The following is a 26425-nucleotide window of genomic DNA, read 5'->3' on the forward strand; positions in this document are numbered from 1 at the left end:
TTCCTGGGTGACCTAGTTACAGTTTTTACTTAAATCGGCGTGAAAATCTATGGCAAGAATAAAAAATGTCTGCCTAGCAATGGTCAACAACCAACTTGACAGGGCTTGATGAATTAAAAAAAATAATAATGTGCAAATGTTGTACAGGTGTGCAAAGCTCTTAGAGACTTACCCAGAAAGACTCACAGCTGTAATTGCTGTCAAATGTGATTCAAACACATATTGACTCAGGAGTTTGAATACTTATTTAAATGAGATACTGTATTTTTGTATTTCATTTTCAATCATTTGGAATACAAATTATAAAAACATGTTTTTGCTTTGTCATTATGGGGCATTATGTGTAGATGGGTGAGAAAAATATATATTTAATCAATTTTCAATTCAGGCTGTAACACAACAGCATGTGGAATAAGTCAAGGGGTATGAATACTTTCTGAAGGCACTGTATACCATATATATAGATATATGGTAGAATATCATAGTAATCAAGTTCTATTTGCATGGGAAAATGTCAGGGGATGCATTTACTCTATTGCTTGTGTTTTTGTTAATGGTCCACTTTTTTGAATATATGCACATCTTACAAAGAGTGACAGCTGTAAATGAATCAAAAACATGTAAATGAATTAAAATGTTTATTGAACTTTTGTGTGCTTGGCACCTGTATTTACAGTTTTTTAAAAGGCCTTTCAAAATAATAATTTTGCTATTTCCATTTTTTCTCACATTTGTTTTCATGATAGATTGGCCCATATAATTGTATTATTGCTTGGCACTTAAATACAATTATCTACAACACACCAAAACATACTATAATTACTCTGTTTCCTATTCTATCTTTATAACCTTTCACACAACAACTGTAAAGCTTATGGTTTTTGCTTGCATTCGCCATCTTATATATGCTTTTAAAAAGGTAATCCACTCAAAAATAGTGAAGCCATTCCAGTCTGTGAGGAAAGGAGTTGATAAGATTATGGTGATTTCACTGTATTTCACTATATGTTCAGTGTCCACTTGAACAGAGCTTCTCGTCCAGCGTGTCCACTGAGAGGTGCAGGGCCAACAACTGGACCCCACTGTCAGACACACATAGTTCCTCCCTCACCCTGACCTTTAGTTTTTTGACTTCATCCTTCCAGCATGTGCTGTATTATATTATATTCACCCTCTGTGCCTCATCCATTATCCTCCCATCATCCCCGCTGAGTGGCCAGAGGGGAAAACCTTCATATTGAAGTCCTTCATATTGATCCGGCACTGTTAATATCCACAACCCTCTCAGTTCTCTCCCAATGTTGCCACAACGTTATGGCATAATGTTGCATAAATGTCTTGTTAAAACTAGAGCAGTGGAAGTGGAGGTGAAGTTTCTGGATCACACAGAGCCTCTGTCACATCCTGTCCGGGACTGGATAGAGTCCATAGCAACAAGGCTGAGTTACTGTAGAGACTGTCATTACTATTGCACCATAACAGATTCATGGGTTCACTCCTGAGAATCCCTCGACAGTAAGAGTATGTGGTCTCCTCTCTTTCACATATCCCCCTGTATGTCCCCATGGTTGGGGTTAGTGTTCTAAACAGCCACATGTGCACTGAGAGCACGGTATATGGTTCCACTTCCCCTTTTTAACACTATTGTGGTAATTAAATAACAGTTCCTCCTCCTTGTTTAAAGCATGTGAGGTGAAATTTAAAAAAAATTAAAAACACAATGAGATGAAAAGTCTGTTTTTTGAAAGATTCACTTTGTACCTCAGTATTACAAACAACGCTAAATGTAAAATGACTCATCAATAGCATATCTTAGTAGAAGAGACAGAACTTCTTGAAATAACAGGACAGTGAAAATTGGTGTCAGAAGTGGGATCTCAGTTTTTACACCATGTGCATTGACATCTGAGAGGAGGAGCCATACTGACGGCCATCACAGGAGCCAGCCCCCTGCTGGCCAGCGGAGGGATTGCCGATCATGTGCATGCTGTCCATGCCACCGTTGGACAGGTACTGGCGCTCAGCAAACACCCCGGCAGAGGAGGAGGAGCACAAGAGGCCGCCCTGGGTCTTCTCAGGGCTGGAAGCCAGGCGAGGGGAAGTGGGGAAGTTGTATCCATACAGGTTGTAGGGGTTGTGGAGTGAGAAGGCGTTGTAGGATCCCTGCTGCACGTGGTGGTGGCCCCCGCTGAACATGTGGGCAGAAGAGGGGGAGGAGCCTGAGGAGGAGGAGGAGCCAGAGGCAGAGCTAGCTCCACCCTGCATCACATACTGCAGCTGGGAGGCCGGAAATGAGGTCAGCTGACCTCCGTAGGCATCCATCTTCCCGCCACCGCTGCTTCCAGACAGAGGGCCATGGCCACCCCCTTGCATGCCTGCAGCGATCAGGGAGGATGTCCTCTGGGGCAGGAAGGATTCAGACTGCTGGGTGGAGGCCACAGCGCCTCCTGCTGCTTGGAGGCGTCCATAGGAGCTGTCGGACAGTCCCCCGTAGCCCTGCAGGGCCGCCATGTTGCTGCGTGCGCAGGCCGGATACTCAGACAGGCCCATGCTGCACAGCTGGCTCTCCCTGCAGCCCACGTTGAAGGTGTTGGGGGCCAGGTGGAAGGTGGGCGGGGAGCAGGAGGGGGACAGGAGGTGGGCCGTGCCAGAAGGGGAGGGGGCTCCTGTGCTGGAGGTGGTGGGAGAGGTGCCCGTACTTCCTCCTGAAAAACACACAGGGACACACACACACTCAACGCAAAGACAGTGAGACAGAGCCAATGCTACGGAGTGAAACAACAACAGAAGCATTGGCCAACAATCACACTCAGAGTATCTCTCATTTCAGCCATTCGACCTATCGCCGCCAGAATGTCTCATTCCAGTGACTGCTGCCGTTTGATCTTAACCGGTCAAATATGAGAGCTCTGTTTAAGGCTGGTGCATAAGCCACTTAATTCACATGTATTAAATAATTTGATATTACATTTACTGGTCAATTTCAGCTGACTTTACAACTTTCATATGCTCAACATCTGATTTTAAGGACTAATTGCATGACATCATTACTTCTTTGAAATAGTAGTATTTATTGGATCCTAAACCCTAAAATAACAGTACTTGTTTCTGAGCATAAATGTGGCTTCAGTTTGATACAGTACATGTCTGGTCAACAGAGCTCCGAGCTTGCCCCTTTTCTCAAAGAATCATGCATTCATAATTTAGACATGTATGGACATAAAAATATATATTTTTTGATCTTGGCACAGTTTAACATGCAATAAGTCAAGCTTTTGGAATTGAAGGATAGCTGTGGGATATCACTCACATATTTCTTTATTGATGAAAATTTGGCCCGCATTAATTTTAATGTTCGAGAAATTCAGTTTGAAACCAGCTAAAGAAAAGAAAAAATTCATGACTCTCTCCTGGCCTGGGTTCTGATTCTGACTGCACCATATGCCTTCGATAATGTTCAGCTCAGTTCTGCAGGGTTCTGTTGGCCAGGAGAGGGGGATATCATAGTGATGTCATGTTTTCCTCTCTGGTCGGACAGGGGTTAGAGCAGCTTCAGCGTTGCTGAGGGGAACTGTTGATTACCCCACTGGAAGGGCTGTTGATTACCCCGCTGGAAGGGCTGTTGATTACCCGGTGAGGGTATCTGGTGGCGCTGAGGGAATGTTGATTACCCCGCTGGAAGGGCTGTTGATTACCCAGCTGGAAGGGCTGTTGATTACCCCCTGGAAGGGCTGTTGATTACCCGCTGCAGGGTATCTGGTGGCGCTAAGGGGAACTGTTGATTACCCGCTGGAAGGGCTGTTGATTACCCCGCTGCAAGGGTATCTGGTGGCGCTGAGGGGAACTGTTGATTACCCCGCTGGAAGGGCTGTTGATTACCCAGCTGGAAGGGCTGTTGATTACCCCACTGGAAGGGCTGTTGATTACCCCGCTGCCAGGGTATCTGGTGGCGCTGAGGGGAACTGCTGATTACCCCGCTGGAAGGGCTGTTGATTACCCCGCTGCCAGGGTATCTGGTGGGCTGAGGGGAACTGCTGATTACCCGCTGGAAGGGCTGTTGATTACCCCGCTGCAAGGGTATCTGGTGGCGCTGAGGGGAACTGTTGATTACCCCGCTGGAAGGGCTGTTATTACCAGCTGGAAGGGCTGTTGATTACCCCACTGGAAGGGCTGTTGATTACCCCGCTGCCAGGGTATCTGGTGCGCTAAGGGGAACTGTTGATTACCCCGCTGGAAGGGCTGTTGATTACCCCGCTGCAAGGGTATCTGGTGGCGCTGAGGGGAACTGTTGATTACCGCCTGGAAGGGCTGTTGATTACCCAGCTGGAAGGGCTGTTGATTACCCCATGGAAGGGCTGTTGATTACCCGCTGCAGGGTATCTGGTGGCGCTGAGGGGAACTGCTGATTACCCGCTGGAAGGGCTGTTGATTACCCCGCTGCCAGGGTATCTGGTGCGCTGAGGGAACTGCTGATTACCCCGCTGGAAGGGCTGTTGATTACCCCGCTGGAAGGGCTGTTGATTACCCCGCTGCCAGGGTATCTGGTGGCGCTGAGGGGAACTGCTGATTACCCCGCTGAAGGGCTGTTGATTACCCGCTGGAAGGGCTGTTGATTCGCCCGCTGCCAGGGTATCTGGTGGCGCTGAGGGGAACTGCTGATTACCCCGCTGGAAGGGCTGTTGATTACCCCGCTGGAAGGGCTGTTGATTACCCAGCTGGAAGGGCTGTTGATTACCCCACTGGAAGGGCTGTTGATTACCCCGCTGGAAGTGTGTCTGGTGGCGCTGAGGGGAACTGCTGATTACCCCACTGGAAGGGCTGTTGATTACCCTGCTGGAAGGGCATCTGGTGCCGCTGGGGGGGACAGGAGTGGAGGTGGGGGGACGACACACGCTCTAGCTCCGAGCACTTACGGAGCGTCCAAAGTTCATCAGCGGCGTGAGGACTCTAATTAACGTCTAATCGGTTTGGAGGAGTTTGTGATAACAAACAGATGTCGGCACAGACAAAATACTGAGTGGTGTAACGTCATCAATACCTCGGAAGAAGGAGCATTGAAGAAATTGGCTAACTTTAAAGCATCGGGGCCTGTGATACGAGCCATGACCAAGACGCTGAGCTATCACTGATTCTACTCATGTCACAAAGCCGTCCAAAAGCAACAGGGTTAATTTAATAAAAAGTTCAGCTGATTCCAAGTTAGGTGCCAAAACAGGTGGTGATGACCAGAGTGATGAAGAGAATTGATGTGTTGTGAGGTAAAGGAAAGATATGAAGTGACAGTGAAAGAGTGTATATTGTAGAAGATTGTAGAGATTAGGCCATAGTTTAGAGACAGTTGTACACACCTTGCTGTTTCTGCATGTTGGTGAAGTCCTCAAACGTGAGTGTCCTCACAGGCGGTCTCCAGAACGCATAGGTCTCCATGATCGCCTCTAGACCAGTCCTGTGTGAGAGAGAGAACGAGAGACTGAAACAGTGGAGAAAAAAAAAGAGGGTCAGTGTGAGGGACGGATACATAAAACATAACAAAGGCGGGGTAGGAGAAAGAGGAAGGAAGAGTTGTGATGGCAAAACAGATAGTCGAAGAGAGAGAGAGGGACATAGAGAAAGGAATGAGTGTAAGTGAGAATGAGAGAGGAGGGAGGAAGAGAAGGAGAAGTAGAGTCAGACTGGGAGGAAACTGGAGCCATTAAAATGTGCAGGTTTTTACTGTGATCATAAATCTGAGTGACGTTTCATCTAGAATCTGTACACGGTTCTCCTTACTGCATGATTTACTCCTGTGTGCGCCGCTGGGCCCTGTCCCAGGGAAATGAGGGCCTGTCCCGACCATGTTATTTTAGGGCCAGTAACTCCAGGGCCATTCCAGCTCATTTGCGCGCTACGCTAATCACACTGGCCCTGGCCATCAGTACGCTCATTCATAGCGCTCAGGACCAAAACCCAACAAATGAGCTCTGCCCTGTTTTACCTCATAAAGTCAAGTGTCACCAGTCAAAAAATCTGATTGACGACATTCATAATTTAATGCCTGAGCGAGCTCTATATTAAGATATAAATTCATAGAGGGGAAACAACTCAGTAGTTGATTAACGAATTAGCTTGTGTCATATGTCCTCGTTTTAATTCATTTCAGTTCGCTATAATGTGGAATAACTGACAGCTTAACAGTGATGTAGTAAATTACTATAATGCATTGGTATGAGTAGTTAGGGGGATATGTGTGAGGATAAATACATTTTCTGTCTATAAATATCTTATTTCTACATAATCTTTTCATCTGTAGTTTTCTGCAATGAAATTCTAATGCTAGTTCATAAATCATGCACTGTATTGTTTGAAAAATGAAAAAATATGTCTCAAATAACTGTGCCGATAATGCGCTCCAGATGGGAGGGGAGCTTTCATGTGCTGAGGGTCTGGTTCAGTGTTTCCCCTGTTACATATGATAATCCAGACTGAGAGACAGAGCGAGGAAGAGAGAGAGCTCTCCCCTACCCAGAACCTGTGGTTCTATCTCAGATCTAGTGGGCTTTTCTTGGATGGGGAGAGAGTGATTAATTTTATATGGAGCAGCATATGGGATTAGGAGGTATCTCCAGGGGATTATTTCCATATTAAAGGCCACGTTGGTTTGCAGCACAGAGCATGGCGAACGTTGAGACAGGTTGCATTACACGGACCTCGGGTTAGTGGAGGAATGTATACCTGTTTCTACCTGAATCCCGAAATCCTTTAGCAAATGGGTTGCGATCAATCTTTAGTCTAGTTATCTGCGGGAAAGAAAAACATGACAATCAAAACAAATGACATACATATGACCGATGCACATGTTGGAGAGAGGGGAAAATGTATCAATATATAGATTTCAAAGAAATCAAAGGAGAAATGAAGGGGAATAAATTAAATAAATTAAAGGGGAATAAAGGAATTCATGAAAATCTTTTTTTAAATAATAATAATAGGTCATTTTCCATTCATAAACAAACTGAATTTAAAGAGGAACTGACACCGTTTTAGCACCATACATTTCCTTAAAATATGTTTATATACTGTACACCCTCGGGAAGAATATGTTGAATTTTTTTAACATTTTGTGACAAGCGAGCATTTTACATTTGGATACATTCATAGAATGTTTGGGAATTTGTGAAAATGCTATAGCAATATGAGTGGGAAAGCTGCCGTGCATTTGGGCAATTAATAGACACCGCAGTAAATAAAAACAAATAAAAACGTATCTGTCTTGTCCAGGCCCAGACCCTACACAGACCGGTGCACCCTAACCAATCAGAGCTACAGTTGGTGTATATGCAAATAACTCATTGCCATACTGGGGTATGCCTTTCACTTTTAACTGTATGTTTACAGGCAGCTACAACAACATGACTTTAGAAAGAGCCAGATGAGCTAACATGAAATCTAGTAAGGGATAAATGTACAGACAAAAGGGGAAACCAGTATCTTTGGATAAACTGTCAAATGTTTCAGCATGTAGTTGCACTGAGATGAGGAATAGTAGCCTGCTCGCTTGCCCTGTTGCAGCCTGCCTTCCAATACCTGCTTATGTCCCATAACCTATGTTTTTGACAAATGAATTGGATTTACCAGCTTGCTTGCGTGCCTGCCAATTTGATCGATGACAAATACATTTGATTGACAAATAAGAGTTTCCTGTGAATAACAGTTGTTCAAGTTCAGAAGCGAGTCACATTTCTTGTTAGCTAGCTAACCAAATAACACCTGCAACATAGCTATAGCCACCTAAGCTGCTAAAAACTTTTTGGGGAAAAGTCTGCCACTTACCCACTCGTCCGAATGATGACATTACATCCTCCCAGCAGCTAGCTAGCTACATCAAAGCTCTGTGTTTTTAGCTTGCTAAATATTAGCCACGTTATATAGCCACGTTATGACTTATGATCATTGCCCATGCTAGTTTGATTGTGTTGAGATATCCACCTAACTTTCACCCTTTTTGCATCAACCAAATGGCTTCAGGCTCCAAACAATGCATGAACTGTGATTTACAACCTGATAGCAATCTTTATTAGGCTGCCAAGCATTGCATTGGTTAATTACAGCTGAAGTCGGAAGTTTACATACACCTTAGCCAAATACATTTAAACTCAGTTTTCACAATTCCTGACCTTTAATCCTAGTAGAAATTCCCTGTCTTAGGTCAGTTACGATCACCACTTTATTTTAAGAATGTGAAATGTCAGAATAATAGTAGTGAGAATGATTTATTTCAGCATTTATTTCTTTCATCACATTCCCAGTGGGTCAGAAGTTTACATACACTCCATTAGCATTTGGTAGCATGCCCTTTAAATTGTTGGACTTGGGTCAAATGTTTTGGGTAGCCTTCCACAAGCTTCCCACAATAAGTTGGGTGAATTTTGGCCCATTCCTCCTGACAGAGCTGGTGTAACTGAGTCAGGTTTGTAGACCTCCTTGCTCAAACACGCTTTTTCAGTTCTGCCCTGAAATGTTCTATAGGATTGAGGTCAGGGCTTTGTGATAGCCACTCCAATACCTTGACTTTGTTGTCCTTAAGCCATTTTGCCACAACTTTGGAAGTATGCTGGGGTCATTGTCCATTTGGAAGACCCATTTGCGACCAAGCTTTAACTTCCTGACTGACGTCTTGAGATGTTGCTTCAATATATCCACATAAATTTCCATCCTCATGATGCCATCTATTTTGTGAAGTGCACCAGTCCCTCCTGCAGCAAAGCACTCCCACAACATGATGCTGCCACCCCCGTGCTTCGCGGTTGGGATGGAGTTCTTCGGCTTGCAAGCCTCCCTCTTTTTCCTCCAAACAAAACGATGGTCATTATGTCCAAACAGTTCTATTTTTGTTCATCATCTCCAAAAAGTATGATCTTTGTCCCCATGTGCAGTTGCAAACCGTAGTCTGGCTTTTTTATGGCGGTTTTGGAGCAGTGGCTTCTTCCTTGCTGAGCGGCCTTTCATATTATGTCGATATAGGACTCGTTTTACTGTGGATATAGATACTTGTACCTGTTTCCTCCAGCATCTTCACAAGGTCCTTTGCTGTTGTTCTGGGATTGATTTGCACTTTTCGCACCAAAGTACACGTTTCATCTCTAGGAGACAGAACATGTCTCCTTCCTGAGCAGTATGACGCTGCGTGGTCCCATGGTTTTTATCTTGTGTATTATTGTTTGTACAGATGAACGTGGTACCTTCAGGTGTTTTGAAATTGCTCCAAGGATGAACTAGTCTTGTGGAGGTCTACAATTTTTTCTGAGGTCTTGGCTGATTTCCTTTGATTTCCCATGATGTCAAGCAAAGAGGCACTGTGTTTGAAGGTAGGCCTTGAAATACATCCACAGATACACCTCCAATTGACTCAAATTATGTCATTAGCCTATCAGAAGCTTCTAAAGCCATGACATCATTTTCTGGACTTTTACAAGCTGTTAAGGCACAGCAACGTTAGTGTAGTAAACTTCTGACCCACTGGAATTGTGATACAGTGAATTATAAGTGAAATAATCTGTCTGTAAATAATTGTTGGAAAAATTACTTGTGTCATGCACAAAGTAGATGTCCTAACCGACTTGCCAAAACTATAGTTTGTTAACAAGAAATTTGTAGAGTGGTTGAAAAATTAGTTTTAATGACTCCAACCTAAGTGTATGTAAACTTCCGACTTCAACTGTATATGAATCATGCATTGATTCCATCCATCCATTCTGCAAACAATACCTGACTATATGTAATGGAATTTTGAGTCAAATATAACCTTTTTGTTTAAACCTCTTACAAAGTATATTTTGAGGCATAAACTGTGAATTTGATATTTTGGACTGATATTATGATTGTCTGTTTATTTCATTCATATATGCAAAGTAGTTAAAACGGTGTCAGTTCCGCTTTAAGTTCACTTCCAGAATTGACTCAAATTAAACTTGAATTGACCCTAAGCCTGGTGCAGATAAACCAATTGAGTGGCAACAGCATCGTAGCAACAAAGAGAAAAGTGTCTGGCCTCAGACCTGTTGGTTCTGGTAGGCGGTGACGGTGGTGAAGACAGTCTCAGGGAAGCTGAAGGTCTTCACTCCCTCTCCGCTGGGAACAGGCTTTGTGGGGGACAGGTCACTGCTGAAGTCCTTCCTGATCACATGGACACGAGGCTGGTACTTATGCATGGAGTGGAGGATGATCTGAAACCACAGAGATCGTAATGGTTACATTGTGTGTGAATGTGTGTGCATGTGCCATGCGTGTCTAAGCAAGTCTGAGTTAATATCAGGGCTGTATGATTAAGAGGAACACTAGTCCACACTTATGATAAGAGAGGTGGTAAGGTAAGTATTTAACACCAGAGAGCAGAGCCGAGGCTTCAGGTTACGACGGCCCAGCCTTCCCTCCGGCTCTCTGTCTGCTCTTGATTACAGCCCGAGTGAGAAAGCCTCCCTGGAGCCACAAACAACTAAGGGGGTCATTTCAAAAAGATTGGGGAAACAGTAACAAATAACATTGACAACAAATGTAATATTCCAGCCCCCCATCCTCTTCACCTTGCCCCTTGCTCAGCCCAGGGGACCCCAAGTCAGGGCCAGGGTTCTGGGTCAGGTCAAACCCTCCCCAGTCACACATACACACACTGAGCTCACAACAACACAGAGCAGACAAGGGACTTATCTGACGGATCTGTTATCAAAACAATACATCTAGTAGTGTCCTTAAAATAAGAGGCCTACTGTAGCAATAAAGTGATTTCAGTTACATATTTATTACTTATTTATATGAATAACAAGCAAAAGCCAATCAGCTTGGTTAATCACCCGTGCGTCAATCTAAGTAACATAATAAAAAAATCCCCATCCAAATCCGTCAGTTTAAACTAGAGATATCTTTTTGCATGGGCTGGTCTCAACCCACCACATCCACCTATGTCGGCCTTCTGCATCTGCGGTGGAAGGTGGCTGAGCTACAGCGGTGTTTGTCAGACCATGAGACATCCCGAAAATCGGTCTTCTCACAAAAACATCTATACTATTATGACCACTATATGGAAAGGGGAGACTCTCTCCGTTTTGGTCTACAACCCCCACAAGTGTCACGGGACTCGTCTGAAGGTAACCCATACAAATGAATGGAAGTATGGAGGTAGTTTTGGAACAACAAAAATAAGGGGTTAAACTAAAATATTTCCTGAGCTTTCTTATATCTCTTAGAGACATAGAACAGACACTTCAAAACCTTATGATACATTTATTGTCTATCTTTTTTGACATTTATTAACATGTTATTCAATGCGTTTCTATGGGCTATAGCAGTAAGGCCAAATTCAATATTTTATCCCCAAATAATGTATACATAAAGAGGTCCTAAAGTTCTAAATCAAATAGCTAAATGATCCATGGTATGACCATCTTAAAACAATTCCATATGTTAGCCCCCCCCAACAGCTTAGGCTTTTAGAGTTTTTTAAGAACCAATAGCCCTGCTTATGTGATTCAGAGGCGTTGGGTTAAATGCGGAAGACACATTTCAGTTGAATGCATTCAGTTGCACAATTGACTAGGTATCCCCCTTTCCCTTTCCCTTTATTATAGCAACCACTGTTAATGGAGAGGTTTGATACTATGGTAAGACGGAGGAAGAAGAGAAGAGTGATGGGACAGATACCCGCCTATTTGCAGTGAGGTTTCCCACACATGAAGTTCCAAAGTTAATTTCCTCTCGCCTCGATGCCTCCAGCGGAACAAAGGCCTTATAACGCGGCTGTGGGAGAGAAAGGGGCATTGCCTGACTCCCCCCCCAAAATACGTGCCCACTGCTGCATTTAACACCCATCTGTTATTACATTTGTCAGAAGAACGGAGCTGCGATAGCATCAGCTGGCCGGTTGGAAAACAGGCCCATATGAGGACCAGAATGTGCCGGCCCATCAGTGCCTCACTAAGCTACATGAAGCCACTGGCATCCATTTTGAGAGAGGATTCCAAAAATGATGTATCTCTCTGTCATGGCTAGGGAGGTTGGGTCCATCTTGAGTAATTACATTACCTGGCATCCCTAAATCAGGACCTCTATGGAGAAATGGATTTGCACTGGCTCCTCTGACTGTTTCAACAACGTCAAGCCCCCGTAATAAAAGCAATCTGGCCTGTAACAGCACGGAGTTCATGTCATAAGGAGATCCATCTTGTGCCATAACTACATCAATGCCGATCAACTATTTCAGCATCAGTCGATAAAGGCCGCAGTCTTCTTCTCTAAGAATAGTCTTATCTACACATGGGTGGGATGAAGTAAATTCCCATATTACAATGTGAAACACTTTGAGAAATACTGAAACAGTACAATTACTTATATGTCTTTGTATTAGTGTACAGGTGTAACAGTGTACAGGTGTTGGAGGGAGGCGAGAGTATGGTATGTCAAGTTAAGCCGGCTCACCGGCTCACTCACATGGCCCTGATCGTCCAGCTCATTGTTGGTGAGTTTGAGTTTGTCGAAGCTGACCACCTGCCTCATCCAGGTGTCTCCAGAGGCCAGGGAGTCTGGGTGGATGTAGACCCGCGGGGGCACTGGGGAGTCCGCGTTCCCCGCCACCATCCACTTGGAGCTGTGGTACACATACCTGGAGGACAGACACACAGTGACAGACGTATCAGCACCAAACCTTATTTCACATTTGATTCTCTGTTTTTTTCCCACAGGTTTTGCACATGTTATTGTGAAGCATTGAAGTCAGGGAGTTCATGTGTTGCAGATGCAGAGCTTGCTTACAATGGAGACATCAAATATCCCCACACATACTACATATGCTTTTAACAACATATTCACAACTAAGCTCAGTCATAATATTTTATGTTGCATTGCGAGTTAGGGTACAATATGACTGCCCCGCCCAGCACAGAGCATTCCCCTCACTGACTGACTGAAGCAAGAGAGGGACTCCAATCCACTGTAGCCCCAAGCACAGCTGTTTGCCTTTAGTTCTGGCCATGCGCACAGTTGAAAGTGCTTAGCTGCAACGCCTCTTCCATAGTCATCACTCAGTGGTAAAACATGGACAAAACTCTAATTTGGCCTCTTTGTTATTGTCTAGCAGCGTTACACCACCCTCTCGGTCTCTCTATCTCTCTCTCTCACACGCACAGCCTTGAGCCCCCTGTAGACACATGCACACTCTCTCACCTCTTTAGCACACAAGAACACACTCACAAACACACCAGACCAAACACACACACAGAATGCCAGGCGTTTGTGTAATTTCCTGTTTGGAGTGCTGTTTAGGGTTAAGTTCCGTGTAACAGGGAAAGTGTTGAAGAAGAGAGAGACCTTAGCCCCAAACAGGACTGGAAATTTGATTAGCCCCCTTTCATCTTCCATAAATCTGCCATCTGGCTCCAGCACAATCAATAAAGATCTGACTTTATGTGACACCATTCGGACAGATGGGGCTAGCCTAGCCCGCTCACGCACACATCACACACTTTAACACACTTCACACATCCTTCACCACCACACACAACACACACACACCACACACAACACACACACACACACACACACACACACACACACACACACACACACACACACACACACACACACACACACACACACACACAGACACACAAACCAGGACACAGACAACATTGTATGCATGCAACTCATCAAACAGATATTACTTTTATGGACACAGAAATTCAGACAGACACACGTTAAAGTACTCACACACACTTGCCAAACCCAGGCTGTACTGTATATTGGGTTACCTTAACTGACAAAGTAAGTATCACTATTACATTTCCTTACAGCAGGGTTCCCCAACTGGTGGTCTGCGGGCCGAATTTGGCCCACAAGTGGTTTTATTTGGCCCCCAAGTTTTCTGAGCAAAAATATGTATTATTATTTTTATTTTTGGGGGGACATAAAGACTGTAAAAACACCAGTAATCACCTCCAAGTGATTTTAATGTTTGGAATATTCCCAAATATTCCCTCGCATTATAGCGAGACACGAGATCGTTTACAAATGTAGCAAGGTTTGAAAATTATAATATTTTAGTCAAATGTTATATAATGTTTGGGCTTCTTGCAGTCAATTTGCAGTCTAGAAATTATTTATAATTATGTTCTGGCCCCCCGACCATCCGCTTCAAAAACAAAACGACCCGTGGTTGAATCTAGTTGATCATCCCTGCCCTACAGGGTTGACTGGTGTGTGTTCAGAGTTTACATCATTAAGTTAAGTCCTTGAATGTGAACGTGTTTTTGTGTTGTGTGTGTGTGTGTGTGTGTGTGTGTGTGTGTGTGTGTGTGTGTGTGTGTGTGTGTGTGTGTGTGTGTGTGTTTTTGGTTGTGTGTGTTGTGTGTGTGTTGGGGTTGTGTTGTGTGTGTGTGTGTGTGTGTGTGTGTGTGTGTGTGTGTGTGTGTGTGTGTGTGAGTGAGTGAGTGTTTTCAAATATAGAGGACAAAGTCAATTTGAAGAGCTAGACAGTGCTGGTGTCTGCACTTGTCTTTTGTGATTCAAATTTAGAACATACCAACTGTCCACATAAAAGACAAGTAAAATATGGAGATTTAACGAGCTCAGTATAAATGAGACACACCTGAAGAGAGGCAGAGAGCCTAAGTAAAGCAAGTAAATTTCAATAAAGACTATTTCCAGACACCAACTCTATGAGAACTATGAGACATTCCAGTGACAGCTCGGAGCTCAGTTTGCAAAGCCCTGTGGTGGTCCCCAGCCAGGAAGAAAATCCTATTTAATTTTACAAGATCTTTTGGCTTCTAAAAATACTCCATAATATGTTGGTTCTCTAGACCGTCCCCTCGTAGACAAACACTTCAGTCAGTGAGAGAGCCAGGGTTCTACGATCCTTCAATGACACATTTACATAAATAAACAACTGGGGGAAATAATATGAATGCATTGTTAAAGTGGTTCCTCAGTGTTCCATTCAAGAAAGCCAAGTCCTGTTTCTCAAATAAAATGTAAACATATTAAAAATATCTGTAACAATAATATAACATTAATGCATGTTATTGATATATAAACTGAAGATGTACACTGTAAAATTAGAAAATGAATTTAACAAATGCATTGTAACCCATCTGTAGCGCTGCTATAACATTAATGCAACTATGACACTTTTCCACTTAATCTGTCGTCTGCCACGTCACCAATGTATGACACATTGAACTGCGTCCTTCAGCTGAGGTAGTACATTAAAACAATATCTTACGGCATAAAAGTTGTATTCCGCCATGGTTAAAGAACCAGGTTTAGGGTAGAAAGATGTTTTGCCATTTCCATAGTGAATAAAGCTATCAATATTATGGTCTCACTCTAACCATACACACATATGATAAATAATTTTCATTCTCCTCTCCTATGGTCTCTTTCTCTCCAGACATTGTGCTCTATGCCAGAAATTCATTCAGATACTTTGGCAGGAGATATCCATCATAAAAACCTATCCCCAAGATGGACAACTGTAAAGGTCATTGTTTCAGGTTTCATTCAGATTTATGTGCATATCAGCATACCATTTGAAATTTGCAATGAGCTGTGTATGTTTTTTGGGGTTCATGGGGACTACTCTCCATCTTAAAATACACAACAACTATTTATCGGCTATGTTGTCCAAATTGGGGGTAGAGCCTATTTTGGTTTGACTGAATAAGAACATCAATCTCAGACATGGAGAGTGTAATGTTCCAATAGCACATGTTGTGTATATATCTGTACATCACCGTGCACACACGATAGTACACACCCATCTGAATGAGTGACGGGAAGTTAGGAAATGTTAGGAAGCGCTAATAAGTGTGAGCATACCTTAGGAAGATAGGAGCATACCTGTATCTCTTATTGTCCACAGGAACAATGTCCATGGCTATGTAATACTGCTGATGGGGGTCCAGACCCACAATTTTTACTCTCATTGCAGGGAACATCCGCCTGAGAGAGAGCGAGAGAGAGAGATTAGCAATATAGCTTAAGTTTAATATTATATTATGAGTATCAGCATTACAAACGGAACCCTGCACCATGTAGACATTAAGTATAATTCCACTCATGCCACTAGAAATATATTCTAGTGCGCCACTGTGCATGGTTTAAAGTTTGACCAATGTCTTGCCAGTCATATAGCTAATTTCCACCCCTCATCCACTCATAACAGCGCCTAGACACATCATTTTATGATAATTCCTTAAAATGTCTGTATCAACATTCCATGTCTTCATTAAATAAATATTATTCAGATTAAAGAAAGTAGGTCATTTCATCCTCAAAGAAGATTAAAACTGTTTTAATGCATGAGCTGGCAACAAACTCAATCTTCCTTGAAAATATGCACCCAATCATGAGAAGTTTTTTGGTAATTCGATGCAAACCAAACCAGGAAAAACAAAAAAAGCCATATTAAAAGTAGGACTACATACACAGAGACATTTTCAAGTTAATTCCTCGTTTTACACTTCAAAAGCTGCATTTTTCTTTTCATTTAAACATCATAAATCTTTGCCCTCATAATGACAAATGAGTTCTGTTTTCTTACTTTCTTTCTCCTCTGAATTTATAGGGTTATTATTAGCAGAGGCATGAAATACACGCAGCTAGTCGTTTAAGCTCTACTGCATTTAAACAGACACTGATTATATATATGGGGCTGTTAACAACGTAAATCTGATTCATGAATATCACGAAAACAACGTTGATCATATATTGTTTAGGTAAGTCAGATGTATAGGTTAACTGTAAAGTTGGTGTACATGTGTTATTAAAACAGAAGAAAAACGCGAAAATATAAACCTAAAACTTTACAATACAACTTTAAAATATTGTTATGTAATTTGATAGAGGCCTACCAAAAGAAAATTAAACACGCAAACAACTTGGCCCTTGCCATTTCTCCATAAAAACATGTTTTTTGGTCAACTAATTGGTCAGCTTTAAATAAATGAAGATACATTGACGAAAATAATCAGTGGATAGCCAATCTAGTCTAACGAAATGGAAAGCATGCTTTTCAAATTAGAAAATTAAGAGAAATATGCCGCATCCCCGTGTTAGGCCATATATAGCCTATACTGCTCTGCCCTCACTCCCTTCTAATGCATGACACATATACAGAGGAATCATCATAGGCCTATGTTTGTTAAATGTGATTAATATCATACTATTTTCTGTTGTTAAACTTCATAATATGTTCTGTTATTACAGGTAGTAGGCCGATATTAGCCTAAAAGTAATAATAATAATAATATATGCCATTTAGCAGACGCTTTGTCCAAAACGACTTACAGTCATGCGTGCATACATTTTACGTATGGGTGGCCCCGGGAATCGAACTCCCGGCCCTGGTGGTGCAAGCGAGATGCTCTATCAACTTAGCAATACAGGACCATACATGGTTACAAATGTGGAAAAATCAAAAGGCTTGATGCTGATTGACATTAAATGGGAGCCTGAAACATAACTAATATTCCTAATTAATTACAATTATTTTGAAATGGGCAACTGGCTAAGTCGAATTTCGCAATCCAGAGTAAAATAAAGTGGCCTTTAAAACTAAAACCTGTTAGGTTAGATATAAGATGAACACCTTGACCTATATTAAACATAGTTTTGAAATCAACATATTATGCATTATAAACTATAGGCCTACAGATGACCATATGCTTTCACAGTGTTTTTCGTTTGTTTTATGGAGGAAAAAGTCATAACCTCGACCGCTTTATTGCTAGGCCTACTTGACTACATAAATTCGTCGTCCGCCTATTGCATGATCGTTAAATTCAAAATGAACGGGAAATACCTGGTGTTCCTGGCGAGGGGGAAAAGTCTTCATGAGAACAGTGTAGGTTAAGTTATATGCTCGGTTTCGGTTGTAATTGCTGCCTGTTACGTTCACCAGTACGTAACACTGCCCAAAAGAGCAAGAACCGAAAACATGTTTCAAAGAGATTAATTAGAAACAGTTCCTTTCTTCCCCGGCTATTCTCTGACATCAGCCATGGAATACCCTCATACGTCATTTATGGCCTGTGATTACAGAGCGGCCCTCGCGCGTCCGGAGCCCTTGCCCCCATGTGCAACACATTAGCACCCCTCAAAAACATGCGTGCTACAGGGGTAATGCATAGCGCACGGGGGGGTATTTTGCGCAAAAGTAGGCTACATGTGTGTCACCTTAGAAAAAAAGATGATATCAAACCTAAAAGGGTTATTCGGCTGTCCCCATAGGAGAACCCTTTGAATAACCCTGTTTACAGGTAGAACCCGTTTGGTTCGAGGTAGAACTCTTTTGGGTTTCATGTAGAAACCTTTCCACAGAGGAACTAAAAATGGTTCCACCATGAGCCAAAAATAGTTATCCTATGGGGACAGCCGAATGAGCCCTTTGGAACCATTTTTTCTAAAAGTGCATGGTAGGTGCCAGAAGAAAATATATTTATCAGCGGAGTCCTTTAAATCATAAATATGCAGCAGCTGCTTTACCTCCCGGCTTTAGTGATGATCATCTCCGTGCCAATTTCATGGAAGCGCTTCCAGAGGTCCGCGCACTGCAGCTCCACCTGAATCTCCTCCATGGAGGCAGCGGGAGACAGCTCGCAGGCCGCCGGGGCTAGGTCCTCAGGGGAGCCGAAGGAGCACGACGTCCTCTCCGCCAGACCCTCGCCATCTGAACCTGGGCTCGCCTCCGAATCTGTGGAGATTTACAGGATTATGAAAAAATGTAGCCCGGGTAAAGCGGGGACCTCAGGAAGATTAGTTGAGTATTGACGGTTGAGGCCAAATCATCTGTAGCATGAACTCCGAGAAAGCACCGAATCTGACTCACTCAAATAATTTGGGTTTGGTTGGATTTCAAATAATAAAAAAGAAATCTGACTAAAACTATTCCATTTACGTTTGAAATGTCATAAAGTGTCCACAAGGGTAACGCTTGCATCAAACGAAATGTGCATTTTACATGAAAAAACGCCAACCAACAAAATTCTAAAAGCTATATTTAGCCCAACTGATTGTCATGCCAACTACAAACTAGCATTCATATCTGTCACGTTCTGACCTTAGTTCCTTTGTTTTGTCTTTTGTTTTGTATGGTCAGGGCGTGAGTTGGGGTGGGCAGTCTATATTTGTATTTCTATGTTGTCTATTTCTATGTGTTTGGCCTGATATGGTTCTCAATCAGAGACAGGTGTTTTGCGTTGTCTCTGATTGGGAACCATATTTAGGTAGCCTGTATTGTATTGTGGGTTGTGGGTTATTGTCTATGTTATGTTGCATGTTTGCACAATGTTTATATAGCGGTCACGGTCGTCTTATTCGTTTTGTTGTTTTTGTGTAAGTGTTCTTCATTAAACTTAGAAGAATGTGTTCAAACCATGCTGCGCTTTGGTCCGCTTCTTACGACGATCGTGACAATATCACTATGTCTACAAATATAATATATTACTATGTCACATAGGCTATGAAAACAGCCCACAACAAAGTTAGAAAAAAAGTTATATTTTCCCCAATGGTATCTCTGGCAACACAATAAAAACAACTACAATAGCAAAATAAATGTATAGCCTGCATATAGAACTTGAATAGTCAAGGAAAATTTCCAGAATAACTGTTCCAGATCTTAGCTTCCAAATAAACCTATAGGCTTACATTACTACTGGCTGCAGCATTTTATGTTCAACATTGACAACACTATGTAGTGAAAAAAACATTTAGCCATGTAGCAGCTCATAAATATATATATTTTTATTCTATACAGCACACAGTAAAGTTATGGATTGTATATTTCAATTTCTTATTAATGTACTTGTCTCTGTTATTATGTGCCAATATGTAATATGATATGATTTATTGAGGGACCTGACATGAGTAGGTTGCTTTGGCAGGACACACCATGCAAACAGGCTTTTATGCAGATTCAGGACTGCTGAGAGACTGGAGTGTGGCCCAGGACTAACCACCAAGTGATCACGACCCCAAAACAAGAGACAAGAGCAATAAGTGGAGACATGAAGACACTGCAGGCAGGACAACTCCACCACAGAAACAGAGAGGGAGATGAGAGAGGTCCAGAGAAGGGGAGCGAAAGAGTGAGAGGAGAAAAAATTATTTTCATCATCCTCTTGAGAGATCCTTTCAGTATGATGGCAGTGATGACTCTCTCTGTGTTAGCCAAGGAACATGGTAAGACAGTGCAACTGTTGATTGGCCCATACAGCCATCATGCATCCAGCAGCCATCAGCCACACAGCGGGCCAGGCCAGAGATCTGGGCCTGCTCAGAGCCATCATGGCTGCTGTTGCTGCTGTTGTCTAGGCGCTTTACTGTCATCAAGCTACACCACGTCCATCCACTAGCACTCAGAGTCACCATGCTGTCCCTCACATGTCACCAGACCAGTCCCTGTCCTCCACCGCTATCCCACTGTCCCCCTCCACACGGACAGCCTGCTCTCAGTCACACCCACTATAAACAGCAGGAACAGAGCAGAGCTACAAAAGTGTGAGAAGAACTATACACATCTGTCCCACATTACACAGGATATTGCTGGGAAGAAAGACGCATGTCTCGAGAGAAGGGGAAAGAATGAGAGAGATGGAGTGAGGGACAAATAAATAAATATATTGAAGGAAGTAGCACCTCATGGCAGCTTACAGATAGAAAGGTGGAAGCAGAGTCAGAAATCTGGTGCTAACCTTAAGTGCATGACTAATGCTGACTAACTAGCCAATCATAGACAGTAGCCAACCTCTGCTAAACGGTGGAGAGCAGCAACCACTTTTCAAAACCCAAATGAACTATCTTGTGGTTAGGCACAGAGAAATCAACTTGCGGTGAGCCTCAATGGAGAACATAGATCTTCTCAACTGATATGTCTACCAAGTCTAAAAAAATAACAATAATGCCATCTTCTGTTTGTCAAAGCTTGGGTACACACAAGAAATTCAGCTAGTTGAATGTGAATATTAACAGCTTGTAGGTGCAAAGAATATGGATTTCAGCTAATTATTCTTACACAAACTTATTCACTATGTGATTATCTAATTTGGACAAAAATGTTACGAATAAAATCGCAAAGACCTTTCTATGGAAACAAGTTTATGAATAGAAAATGCATTTAATACAGTTGTAACCGAGTGGGTAAGTAGCAATCTACCAACCTTGAAATTGCAGAGTAACCCAATCCACAAGAATCAGAACCACCTGTTTCCGCCTGTAATTAATGCAGGCCCATGTTAGGGAGAGGCAATAAAATAAGGATTAAACCCTTTTAATAGTACAAACATCTGTTGGCTTGGAGTTAAGCTTTTCTCAGAGGCATCATTTTAAAAGTTGGGTTTCTAACATACAACATTATTTAGAGATGATCAGCAGCAATTTGCATTTTGTGAAAGAGGAATCATCACCCCAGAAGTACCAAGTGACAATTTATATATCATATATTAGGCTTTATCATATATTATTATATAGAATAGGTTAACAATATTGAAACCTCAGAGCTATATGAAGTACGGACAGAATAAGATTAAACATTCTGTCACTTAAAAATCAGTGTCACTCCATAGACTAAAAACATAAAACAGTCTACATGGTTATCCATAATATAATTACAGATTCCTAGTGAGACAGACTACTGTCCAAACCATATAGGCCAGTAATAGGTTTAAGAGTGAGATTAAAGATCATCTGTAGTGATATATTTCACAGTCTGGATGTTTACATTTATTTGTTAATCCATAAAAGAAAAGCAGTCTCTCTCTCTCTCTGACACAAGCTCGCGCGCGCACACACATAAACTGCTAACAGTGCTGATGTTTACATTTAAGGCAGGCAATTTAATATTGGAGGGGTTAATTCTGCAGATAGGCCTACATGTGCTTGTCTGGAACAAAGGTAATGTGTCATACATGCTGGCTCTCTGGGAAACGGGATTGTTATTAATCCAATTGAAACTATTGTGTGGAGGTGGTTTTCTTACACTTGACATTTTTTCCCATGACGTGTCTTTCAATGAGAATGTTATTTGACCATGTCGGTTTGAAAGCCTCACATGGAGGCAAAATCATTATGTAAAAAATCTAAACCGCACAAACTGACCACAAAGACTAGCTGTTATCGGTGATGGCTGGTCTATACGTGTCAACTGGAGGCTAGTCAAGGTTGGATACTCAGACTACTTGCGACTCTGCCAGGAATATGGCTCCTAAATTACTTGGAGCTAGCGAGACAACGTTCCTTTTCAATCAACGACGACTCTAACTTAATGTGAAACCGTGGAGGATATATAACATTTCCTTAACTGACTGAATCGCAGTCAATGGTAGTACTGAAACCCTGCATCTCAGCTGTGAACAAATTCAGTTCGGTCCTCCGCATTTGTGAGGCATCCCCCAAACCCACAACACTTGCTGCTGCACTTCACGCGTCAGACAAGAGCCTCTGTGCATGAGGTTCAAGTCATGTTGCTGAAGGCAAACCACAAAGCTTTGCAGCTTCTAAAATGAACTGTACAATTAGAAAATAAATGTGTAGGCCTAGATTATTAAACCATGCACGTGACGCTAAATTAGGTTCTAATGAACCAAATAAGATATATATTTTCTATGTATAGGCATATAGTTTATAATACGGGTAGGCTATTAGTTTGAGATCCTTTTAGATACAAAAAAAATGTTGGCCTATATCCTATTTGATAAAAAGCAGGTGGGACTTCGCTACTAGGCCTATTGTGAATCCAATTGTAATGGAGATTGTAATATTGAGATGTTGGTTTACGTGTCTGTTGAAATTCAATGTAGGGTATACTGAGCTGAGAGGAGATATCAATTCATATTAGGATTATGATTGATATTTGCGGCCTGGGAGGGTTAGAATGGGATATAGAATATATCCATCATCATTCATTGATGTATAAAGTAAGGATATTCAAACTCAAAGCCTCGAGATTGAGTCATTCATGCTAGCTTTGACATCAGTCTCTCTTCGATGAGTTCAATGTTCTTAAATTCAAACCTACCCCAAATCCCCCAAGATTTAGAAAAGACGAGTCAATTGATTTTGTGACATATAGCCTATTAAATAACTTATTAGTTCGTTTTAAATTTGTATAAAAATTAAGTCCTAGACGTCTTTGTAAATAATTTGGAAAAATCTAGAATTTAAAATGATAGGATATGCCCATCTTGAATCTAATGTGACTTGCGTCAAAGGCATGCAATAACTTTGGCCTATTGAAAATCGGGATAGCCCAGGCTACTTATTATTACAACATTTGCAACAAAGAAAAGCGAAAACAAATGGTTTACCTAAATATAATTGCGATTTAGGAATATCAAGTGTTTTGACAGTAATAAAAAGCCTGCGTGATTCATAGGCCTTAAAGATTAGCCTGAGCCTTTTGATTTTGCGATTTCAGATTTACAAAATGAATATTATCAATTTGAATTAAATAAAAATTGATATCCAATTTTACTTTAGACTATCTTTATAGGTGATTGCTTAAATTGTCAAGAATTGACTGAGAGCTGAGTTGATATTTTCCTTAGCCTTAAGGCAGAGTTTGCGTGTCCATTCCATTTCATATAGATAAATAGTTTAGCCTATATTATTGGAAAAATAAAGTACTAAAACATAATAATAAAAATAGTTTAAACGTAGGTCTACGTTTTATTGGCCTATTGTTTCCCAGATAGGAAAAATTATGGCGTTAGCCTATAGGCCTATAGATATGCTTCACGAAATTAGAATAGAAAATACAGGGCACACAGGCAAACCAGGTGAAAACAACAAGCACACAACAGCTCTACATTCAAACAAACTCTCTTCACACGAAAACACACGTATTGTCTCATTATATTTGGACTCACACAAAAACAGGTATAAGTAACCCAGGTGTGGCTTGTGATGGCAAATTTTGTATATTGTGCCATGCTCCAAACATGCATAATTTGCATTGAATCACAGAAACCAATGTAGGCCTTTATAATCGCAGTAAAACATTTCATCCAATTCAAAACCATCTTAATTGAATATGAATTACAACTGACCATGTCTCCCCTTGAGTCACTGGCATGGACAATTGTATTGTATCAAGAGAGGCACGCGTGAAAGAGAGACGGGGCAATTTTATGCAGCTAGGCTTCTGCAAATGGAGAAGGGACAATGGCCCCACACGCAACCTTCATTTTGTACCAATGTGTAGTAATTTGCGAAAAAATGGTAATATAACTTTTAACGTAACCGCTTATGATATTTATGATCATAGGCTGTATCACATCCGGCCGTGATTGGGAGTCCCATAGGGCGGAGCACAATTGGACCAGCGTCGTCCAGGTTTGGCCGGGGTAGGCAGTCATTGTAAATAGGAATATGTTCTTAACTGACTTGCCTAGTTAAATAAAGGATACATTAAAATAAATTAAAAATTAAGGAATATAACTGCGCAAAAAGAATATGAACCGTGCTCTGCTGCAATAGGCTACTGCGTTTTTCTGCGTGCGTCATGGTCTAGTGACGCCTCGATCAGACCGACAGTGACTTGCATTCTGATACACCAGAAGAACATTCAGTTCCATTTATCCAAATATGCATCAAATTGCATGCGTAGATGTGACAGAAGTACACTGAACAAAAATATGAACGCAACATGTAAAGTGTTGGTCTCATGTTTCATGAGCCGAAAGAAAATATCCCAGAAATTGTCCATATGCACAAAAAGCTTATTTATCTCAGATTGTGCGCACAAATTTGTTTACATCCCGATTAGTAAGCATTTCCCCCTTGCCAAGATAATCCATCCACCTGACAGGTTTGGCATAACAAAAAGCTGATTATAACAGCATGATCATTACACAGGTTCACCTTGTGCTGTGTACAATAAAAGGCCACTCTAACATGTGCAGTTTTGTCACACAACACAATGCCATAGATGTCTCAAGTTGAGGGAGCATGCAATTGGCATGCTGACTACAGGAATGTCCAACAGAGCTGTTGCCAGAGAATTTAATGTCCATTTCTCTACCATAAGCCACCTACAACATCGTTTTAGAGAATTTGGCAGTATGTCTAATTGTCCTTACAAACGCAGACCACGTTTGCTGGTGTCAACGTTGTGAACAGAGTGCCCCATGGTGGCGGTGGGGTTACGGTATGGGCAGCCATAAACTCTGAACAATGAACACAATTGCATTTTATTGATGGCAATTTGAATGCACAAAAATTGTGATGAGATCCTGAGGATCATTGTGAAGTTCATTTTTAATTTTTATTATCTGTGACCAACAGATGCATATCTGTATTCCCAGTCTGTGAAATCCACAGATTAGGGCCTAGTGAATTTATTTCAATTGACTGACTTCCTCATATGTACTGTAACTTAGTAAAATCTTTGAAATTCTTGCATGTTGCGTTTATATTTTTGTTTAGTATAGCAGCAAGAGGTGAATGTTGAACTTTTGTTGCTCACATATCCAGTAAAAAATTGGTATTTATGAATAAAGTTTGACTGCAGAATTTATTATGCATTGATACATTGTCCCTGTCAATCTGACCTAGGTGTGACTGGCCTATTCATTTGCTAAAGTGATGGCATTTATACAAAATCAATAATTTGGGGTTGGTTAACTCCTTTGATAATTTATGCAAAGTTAAAACCCCACTATTACGGTATGGTACATACATATTATTTATGGACACTATTAGCCTACAGATGTTATTATTCCACATTAGTAGGTCTATCTGAGGAAAAGGTTATAACTAGTTATCTTTGAAATGGTGATGAAATAGTAGCCTTTTCTGTATTCCTCTTTTCCGTGAGATAGGCCAATCCGTAGTTTTGTTTTGGAAGCATAACAATATTCAAAAAAAACAAAATATGAAGTGATGGTGGTTATGCACTGACCGGGGTCGATATCCAGACAATGCACAGGGTCGTCGCCGTCTCCTAATTGTCCGTTGTTGGCGAGGCTCTCCATAGACAACTCCAGATCCTTTTCCTCCCAGCCCCGGAGCTTTCTCTTCTTGTTTGACCCGATCAGGGCTTCCACCGAAAAGGCGTGCGCTCTTGAGCTCAGAGCAGCAGCAGATCGCCTTCTGTCACTCATTTCTCTCAAGGCAAATCCACCAGAGGGAAAACAAAAACTCCGTCCACGCAGCGAGCACAAGGAAAATGCACACGTCAATGTTTAAAACGGTGCAAAAGTCGCCAATGACGAAAGTAATCCAAAAACTATGACTAGAAATGGTGTTTCAAACCTCTAAAGATATGATACGCCATCCCCACGGCGCTTTTAATTGCTAGAAAGTTAGCATTAAATATATTCCTGGCTATCTATCGCTTTTTGTCTCCCCGTCCTGCTTTCCTGCCTCTTTCTCTTCCCCTTTCTGTCCTTCTCCCCTCTCT

General features: G+C 41.8%; 1 protein-coding gene across 4 annotated transcripts; it reads right to left on the minus strand.

The window, feature by feature from the left end:
- Positions 1–621: 621 nt before the first annotated feature.
- On the minus strand, positions 622–26425 carry tbx15 (T-box transcription factor 15). 4 transcript variants are annotated; one of them, XM_023981403.2, is made up of 8 exons: positions 25925–26425; positions 18511–18718; positions 15865–15966; positions 12460–12631; positions 10035–10202; positions 6712–6776; positions 5349–5446; positions 622–2705 (listed from the first exon to the last, which is right to left on the minus strand). In XM_023981403.2, exons 1-8 carry the CDS (start codon positions 26124–26126, stop codon positions 1885–1887), a joined length of 1836 nt encoding a protein of 611 aa, XP_023837171.1. In that variant the 5' UTR covers positions 26127–26425; the 3' UTR covers positions 622–1884. The 4 variants fall into 4 exon arrangements, with proteins under 4 accessions (XP_023837171.1, XP_023837169.1, XP_023837170.1 ...); XM_023981401.2 differs by having other exon boundaries at positions 5349–5470; XM_023981402.2 differs by having other exon boundaries at positions 12448–12631.

The sequence above is a fragment of the Salvelinus sp. IW2-2015 genome, linkage group LG36 (assembly GCF_002910315.2).
Source record: "Salvelinus sp. IW2-2015 linkage group LG36, ASM291031v2, whole genome shotgun sequence".
NCBI lineage: Eukaryota > Metazoa > Chordata > Actinopteri > Salmoniformes > Salmonidae > Salvelinus > Salvelinus sp. IW2-2015.

Bases quoted from the DNA above. Each gene is read 5' to 3' on its own strand.
- tbx15 (XM_023981400.2), bottom strand. From the start codon at position 26,126: ATGAGTGACAGAAGGCGATCTGCTGCTGCTCTGAGCTCAAGAGCGCAC. The intron at 15,967-18,510 runs GTAAAGCAGCTG...GCTCTCTCTCAG, and splicing joins ATCATCACTAAAGCCGGGAG to GCGGATGTTCCCTGCAATGA. The intron at 10,203-12,447 runs GTGAGCCGGCTT...CTGTGGTTTCAG, and splicing joins AGGGCCATGTGAGTGAGCCG to ATCATCCTCCACTCCATGCA.